Here is an 8,378-nt window from a genome sequence, read left to right as displayed (position 1 = left end):
GTGTTCTCCTATAACACCCGTTTCATTTTTCACAGAAGCCCCCCATTTTGTGTGGTGTTGTTTACTGGTTGCTATGCAGTTACTGGTGGCTTCAGCAGAGGTCACAAAGTGACATCAGGGGTCAAAGGGGATGAAGCTGTGATTGTCCGAGGTTGTGGATATCTCACAAGCTCAAAAGCTCACAAAGTTCAGTATCGTATTCCTGCTTTCCTGGTCTCTTTTTTTTACATTTTTGTCTAGATCTTCTGTTTTTCTGGTTTGCTTTGTTTTGCCTCTCATTTATCTCCTGGCCCACCCTCTTACAACACAACATTCAAAAATTCAATGCAGAAGAAAACAAAGCCAAAATCGAGAAGTCAGAATCCATAAGACATACAAAAGTACTCACAAACGCCAAACTTCCACAAACAACTCTCTGTCTCGAGGAGTTGACTAACCCTGTCAGCAAAATATTAGACGGAGGGCAGACCTCCAGCTCTCTGTCATAATGTCATGGTGGCTCCATCCTTAAAACTCTGTCTTAAGGGGACAGGGCACATAACTAAACACACTAGAGGCCATGTCACATTACACGGCCATCCCATCAATACTCAGTTGTAGCCTTCATTTATGTTATTAATCAAATCAGAGGCAGTCGACAGCGCACTTCTGTGAAGTCTGACATGCCCAGTGATTCAGTCCAAGTAGTTTGGGATTCTCCCCAAAACTAACAGGTTTTAGAAATGTTTTAATTTTTTGCTGCTTTCACTGCATGAAACAATCTGTCAAATTTTAGCGTCATCTAAAAAAACACCAGAATTTACCAAAATGATACCCGACTTTAACGAATGTCATTAATATACAGGACATTAGTAAAAGGTAGTAGCAGACCCCTGAGGCGCTTCACATGTGCAGCATTCTCCTTGATCTGTACTTTGTCTCCGCCTGATTAACCCACTTGAAATTCTATTTTTTATGTTGTCTACAGATTATATTTAAAAGATACAACAATAAAAGCAAACATAAAACATAAACCACTACAAATACAATAACAGCACAAATGCACAGTGCCAGTAGCTGCTGCTTATAGTCTTAAAGGTTCAAAAATACCCCGGCATGGCAGTGTGGGTCTAGTATATGGTATAAAGTTTTCTAATCTTCATTAGTAAATAAAAAACACAACATACATAAACTATATAAGAATTTTATTGAAATATTTACAGATGAGTAACAAAACAAATCACATACAGTAATCAAGTTTAGAAAGACTTTTAGCCCTTATGTTTGGTCACTAATTGTTAACCTATTTTATGTGCCATTTATATGGACATCATTATATGACGACTATGCTTGTGTGTTTTAACTACAAAGTAATGTAGTCCTAATGCCCCTGTAACACTACATGAAATATATAAGTAGAGAACCACCATTAAAGTCGATAGTGCTGGCTATACATCTACAACATGCATCACTTTTCTGTCCTCAGAGATTTTGCTCTGCTCTTTGCCATGCTGTCAATTTGGTGATCTAGTCTAGGCCTCCATTCTAAACCAAATGTTTCATTATTTGGGTACAAATGGGAAAGCAAGCACGTTAGTGTATTTTAAATTCAGTCCTGGTATTTCACACAGATCACAGGATTCATCGTGCTCCACATGATTGCACCTGCTAGTTCAAATTCAGAGCTATTGTTCACACTTGTACATTACAGTAACAGGAGTGAACATCTGCAGAAAAACTCAAAGAGCCCGGCTGTGCCAACTGGTACAGTATCTTTAGAGTGAATGTGTACTGCCCCAAATTCCAACTGAAGTTTGAACGTTCTCTGCTGGGACTAATACTAAGTATAGTATATCTATGTGGGATTATTTATTGTAAGTCCAGTTTTATTATACTGTAGTGAATATAATTTAATAAAATTTATTTAAGTTCCTAACTGGATGTGTTTAATGTTGAGCACTAAGAAGTCTTCTCTAATTTTAATTTTTTTAAATTGTATTCTATAGTCATAGTTTTAATATATTATATGGTGAAATGCTTCCATTTTATCTTTAATCTCAATAAAAGTGGATTTCCTGTTTTTATGAGAAGGGTCTAGCTGCAGACCTCCAGCGGCAGGTACCTCTGTGGCTGCTCCAGTCAGAGGACCCCATCATGTCACTCGGGGACCCGAGGCTGGAGGGGTGAAGCAGAGAGTGTTGGCACAGGGTTATCTTGAATATGTGCTGTTCATTGGGTCCAATGGGCTAAAACATGTAGAGTGTAAATAAGTGTAGCTGCATTTCACTAATATAAACTAATATCATAAATTAACAACTCTACGACTTCAATAAAAAAGACAGCTCACGATTTCTTTTGTACAATGGCAGGAATCTCCTTAAAACTAGTTATATGTGTGTTTAACCAGCCAATATCTAAATGTACTATCAATAAAAATGCAAGATGGAAAGACTAAGACACACAACACATAGCAGTTATGCCCAACAATGGGCACATTTACTTAAAAAATGAAAAATCACCCCCCGTACCTCAGGAAACCTGACATCCCAAGTAGTTAAGGATCGCTACTCTCACACTGTTCCCCGTCATGTAGAACGGCTGGGATCTCCTAACATCCTTCTCAGTGTCATGCGCTCTCCCTGCAATCTACCAACGAACATCTCATCTTCTGCATGGAGCTGGCATTTAGTCTCTCATCTGAAAGTCTCCACCTGCATTCTCAAATCTTCCCAAAACTTGTGGAATGCAGTGCTCCATCTACAGTATCTGGGTGTCAATCAGGCATCCAGCCCCACATACTGTATCTTAAGCACAGTCAGCTGACTGCAACAATGCTGTATATTAGACGAGATAATTATGAGTATCTAAAACACCATTTAATGTACATCAAATACACTGTCATTACTTGTGAGACAACTCCAGGGACCTGAATTAAACCGTGACATCGAAATCACTGTATATTTAACATTATATTTAGTTTACATGTCAGTACTTTTAGGTCCTAGCTGGTCAAATGCATATGCAGATTCATTCATTTTAAGGACAATTTCACTACAACAATGTACAACTAATAAGCTGTGCTTTGTTATTAAAGTTGTATGCTGGCTACTTTGATTAGATAGATAGATAGATAGATAGATAGATAGATAGATAGATAGATAGATAGATAGATAGATAGATAGATAGATAGATAGATAGATAGATAGATAGATAGAATTAGGTAATATAATAAAGTATCTATCTATCTATAAGCAGAAATGCAGCCACACGTTTATACTTTGCCTTCACATCCAGATGTTTTAATCCTGTGGACCCATTAAACAGCCACCCACCCATCCATTACCCAACCCGCTATAGCCTAACTACAGGGTCACGGGGGTCTGCTGGAGCCAATCCCAGCCAACACAGGACACAAGGCAGGAAATAAACCCTGGGCAGGGCGCCAGCCCACCACAGGGCACACACACACACACACACCAAGGACAATTTAGAATCACCAATGCACCTAACCTGCATGTCTTTGGACTGTGGGAGGAAACCGGAGCGCCCGGAGGAAAACAACGCAGACATGGGGAGAACATGCAAACTCCACGCAGGGAAGACCCGGGAAGCAAACCCTGGTCTCCTTACTGTGAGGCAGCAGCGCTACCACTGCGCCACCACCATTAAACAGCATATTTTCAAAATCGCCCTATGCAGAGACTTTTTAATTCACCTCTAGCCGTTGACCCCTGAATGACATCACAAGGTTGATCAGACACAGAAGGGGGTCTGCCACTGGAGGTCTTAGTTTTATACTTACAGCGAGAAAAAGTCCAAGTAAGTAGCACTGTTCTTCTTTAATTTTATTTTCATCTTTCTCTTATCATAGCACACCCTAGAAATTAACAAAGTTGTTATTTTTTGATAATATTTAAACTTTTAAAGTGGACACGTTTTGATTTACTTATGGTATTTGTAAATTCATTCATTTTGTTCCTCGGATTAATTATAAGATTACTTATCACACTTATGTAAATGACTTTCAGTTTTTGTAGTTCTCTATTTTTAAAACTTAATATTCTCAACCCCATTTCAAGGTTCAGTTCAGGGACTAAATTGTTAATCACGGCTAATTATACAATGACAAAAAGCATTTAGCGTTACTTCTCTGTATATAGCTAATCCCTTATGTTGGTCATGAGTGCTTTATAAATTGTTTTTATTAAAAGCAGATGACAGACACAGTAGAAGCAAATCAAAGATCATGCTCTTGGCACTAGATATTGCACATCTTTGCACATTCTGTAGGCTCTGTTAATTTTCTATGCTGTGTAATCATACAGTGAATCAATATTTTGCTTTTAATAGTTTCCTTTGATATTTTTATTGTTACGTACACCAATCTGAATAAGAAATGTACTGGTTACAAACAGCAGGTAAAACCTATAGAATGTAACAAAGACAGAAAATTCCTAAAAGAAATATGAGCTGAACGATTGTGTATAACTTATATTAGGTTGTGAGACTATTTGAAGCCAAGTGTTATGGATTATGGACAAGTGTCTCTTGGTTGTACTGATAGCAGCTGTCTCTGGATGGAGCTCTGACCTAAAAAAAACAGAATGGCCCTGGCCTGCTAGTCACTCCAGAGAGGCTGGAATCATCCTCAAAAGTGCTTACTGTCTGGAGTTTTAAAGGAACACCTCACAAATGGCCATTAGGGTAGAAGTGGCGTTAAAGGTGTCAGACGAATGGAAGCCAGAGATGGTGAAAAGTATACAAGATGCATGATAAAGAAGTGCCTGTGGCTTAGAGTGGGTTAAGACATCTCATACCTCATGTGGTAGTCAGGGAACGAATCTGCACAGGGAGGCCATTAAGGGACTGTCAGGTTTATTTCTTTCCCCCTACATTTGTGCTACTGTTAAGTTTTAATTGTTCACCTTCCCTAGTATGTCTGTTTTGTAATAGAATCTCCCTTTTCATACTTCTTTGGCCTCTCTGTTCCTGTTTTGGGTTTGGCAATAGCCAAGAGTGCCAGCTAGCTGCCACAATATATATATATATATAAATAGATATAGATATACAGTATAAAATAGCTAGATTAAGTGTGCTCAGTAATTGTGGTCTAAAGTTTGTTTCTCCTCAGTCTACTTGATAAGGAAATATTTAACATTTTTTCATAATAATGACCCAGAAATATAAGTAAAAGAAATATTTTACATTAATAAAGAAATTACATTTCTTTTCTTAAACTACATTGAGAAAGTGGTAGAAATCAGAGTTATCTTCCCTAAAGATTTCTACATGATTTTAAACAATTTCAAAAACTGAACTCAGACTTACAAAATGAGACACTTCTGAACAATGACAGGAAAACATAAAAAATAGTTAGTTACATTTCTTTTACCATCACGGGCAAAAAAAGTCACTGCATTCTTCCAATAAACGAAATTTCTGGTAAAATTTGGAAAAGAAAAAAAAAATTATCTTCATGTATGGAAATTGCCCAAACATAGCATACTGCTAATCAGACTTGGTTGAAGCATGTTCAGCTGTTTCATTTGGCCCGAAGCATATGAAAATATTAGATACACAACGGCAAAATCCTCTGTCAAGGCGATTTCCGATAGCAAATGTGTGCTCCTTAACAGCTTATTTCAAAGCAACTCTGCAAATGTACAGCTCAAGTTGTTCTAGTCCAAACCATACTGCTTAGGATCCAAAACCAGAATCAGTGCTTGTTCAACAGTTCACAAAGAGTATATGTGAAGATGTTTATTGAGAAAACAGCCTGCACAACTTCTTCAGCTGTTGTAGCTATTAATATATTATTTTACATTAATATATCAGGTTGAGTTAGGGGTCAAGAAAAATTAATTCAACTGCAAAGTCTTCCTTGAAAATATTCCCAGTCTTAGCTTTGTGAGGATTATCCAGTTCATCTCTGGATAAATAAAGCCTGGAGGAGGAATGAGATATACACGGTGACACCTTTACAGTAAATATTCTTATTAAAAATAAGTTTTGCTTGTACAATTGACATTCAGTGATATTTTTCTTTTATAAAAAAGGACACACAAAAAAGGTATTTAGACTCATTACAAAATGGAAAAAATAAGACTGGATATGTCATTTTATTACAATAAAAATATTATTTGTACATTACAACATGATGTAACATCCATCCATCCATCCATTTTCCAACCCGCTGAATCCGAACACAGGGTCACGGGGGTCTGCTGGAGCCAATCCCAGCCAACACAGGGCACAAGGCAGGGAACCAATCCTGGGCAGGGTGCCAACCCACCGCAGGACACACACAAACACACCCACACACCAAGCACACACTAGGGCCAATTTAGAATCGCCAATCCACCTAACCAGCATGTCTTTGGACTGTGGGAGGAAACCAGAGCGCCCGGAGGAAACCCACACAGACACGGGGAGAACATGCAAACTCCATGCAGGGAGGACCCGGGAATCGAACCCAGGTCCCCAGGTGTCCCAACTGCGAGGCAGCAGCGCTACCCACTGCGCCACCGTGCCGCCCCATGATGTAACAATCTGTATTAAAGAAAAAGTTTGAAAAAACCAGAAGTAAAAGCAGTCCTTCAAAATGTCAAATACCCCTTCATGTTTCATTTTTCTGTCTCAAGTGTACCATTTCCGGCTAGGAGAATCTGAAGACCACGTCCATATTCATGGTTACCTACTGTGTCTACAGCAGTATGGTCCAGCTACTCACTCATACCATAATGTCTGATTCATATTATTGGAAATGTGGAGCTCGGAACACATTTGGCAGCAAAAATGCCAAAATGGATTTCTATGCATACCAGTTAATCAAACGCACCTATCAACAGTGAAAGGTCTTTGAGATTTATCAAAGGGTAATGTCAGGCTTTGGGCCAAACTGGAAGAACTTGCTAACTTGAAAGAGCTTGTCGTGTAACTGCAAAACACCAGTGCCTACTACACAGAACACTGACCGCTCCACTTACTAAACTGTTACATTGCTGTACTCCGTATATGAAAAAAGGTTGATAATATTTAACTGTTTCCAAAATATTTTGGAAAAATTACATTATATTCGAAAAGCATAACATATTCTCAAATCTTCTTAACCCATTCAGGGTCATGAGAAGCCTGAGCCAAACATAGCAGTTTGGATATAAAGCAGGATCTGACCTTGGGTGAAATCCTCTCGAAGCTGCAGGACCCAACTCAATTTTTTGCAGTGCAAGACTAAAATTGATTAGTAAAGAGTGGACGTGGCTCTTAGGGCGACCATTTTTTGTTTTTCAAACAAGAGGAACAGTGGGCAGGGATATAACTGAAACAATGATTCATGCCTTCAAATATAATGTATCTTTATTATTTTTTTTAATCAAAACATTCATTCATTCTAAATATCTTAGTTTATATTCTGCTATTCAGTAAACTTTAAGGTTTAGGTGTAAGGTTGCTTTTTTTTTTCCATAATAACAAAAATGGAAAAACACAACAACGTATTATTCTAAATTATTATAATTTTTTTAATGAAGTTATGTCTTAACATCTGAATTAGAAATGAAGACCACTATTTGGATTATAACCTAGGATTAGTCCCCATTGATTTTAAAATTGACCCGCTTTTTGGAATGTTTTGAAACCTGAAGTCTAACAAAATAGTCTGCTGATGGTCTTTCTTCCTTGAAAGCAGTTTTGTGCTCTTATGAGAGAATGTGAAGTTGCTCATGCCAGCTCTCCTGGTCGCACATTTTGGGTTTCTACTAGTTATGTCTATTCATTCTTATTATTATATATTTTTTTACTTTTCTGCAGATGTACATTTTTGTTTTATGGGCATCTTTTGAACTTATAAGTTGGTAATGAATAGCATAGTGGCTCTGCCCAGTACTCCCAGCTGTCACCCGAGTCAAACTGCCATGTGTGCTTATCTTTAAACAAAACTTATACTGCGCTTTCAAAACACATATGTGTCACACATGGACCAGACAAAATCTGCAAGTCTGCTGTTTGTTTACACAGTCTAAGTAACAGCAATCAAGACAAGATCCTGGATGTTATAAATACCTGCCAGACCAATGGTTTAGGTATCAAAAAGAGGACAAAAAAGGGCATCTGGTCACACTGTATCAATTAATCAGTTATTTTCTGAAAAGGATATTAACAGATGAACTCTGATTTTATTGTAAACAGAAAAAACAGTTATAAACATATTTACTTGCTTCTGTGTGATGTTTTTTCCCACCTTGCAGATTCTTTTGTTTTAAGAATCCACTTAGGGTGTGTGCACAATTCAATTACCTATTATTGGGGAAACCAGAAATGTGTTGAGGAGTGAAATGGAACCTTGTGCATAAATGGAAGAAAGCAGGTTGGAAATGGGATGGAATTTTGTCAGGAGAAGG

The 8,378-nt window shown here is 37.8% G+C and overlaps 1 protein-coding gene across 2 annotated transcripts in view; it reads right to left on the bottom strand.

The window, feature by feature from the left end:
- Positions 1 to 3,310: 3,310 nt before the first annotated feature.
- The window catches only part of tpte (transmembrane phosphatase with tensin homology), a 103,787-nt gene continuing 98,719 nt past the window's right edge, over positions 3,311 to 8,378 (bottom strand). For both annotated transcript variants that reach the window (XM_051926349.1, XM_028799253.2), the window contains exon 19: positions 3,311 to 5,923. In XM_051926349.1, coding sequence (XP_051782309.1) covers positions 5,821 to 5,923 — 103 coding nt within the window. In that variant the 3' untranslated portion in view covers positions 3,311 to 5,820. The remainder of the gene's footprint in view (positions 5,924 to 8,378) is intronic.

The sequence above is a fragment of the Erpetoichthys calabaricus genome, chromosome 4 (genome assembly GCF_900747795.2).
Source record: "Erpetoichthys calabaricus chromosome 4, fErpCal1.3, whole genome shotgun sequence".
NCBI classification, from domain to species: domain Eukaryota; kingdom Metazoa; phylum Chordata; class Cladistia; order Polypteriformes; family Polypteridae; genus Erpetoichthys; species Erpetoichthys calabaricus.
The sequence above is the reverse complement of the archived record's forward strand: the minus strand, read 5'-3'. Positions and strand labels throughout refer to the sequence as shown.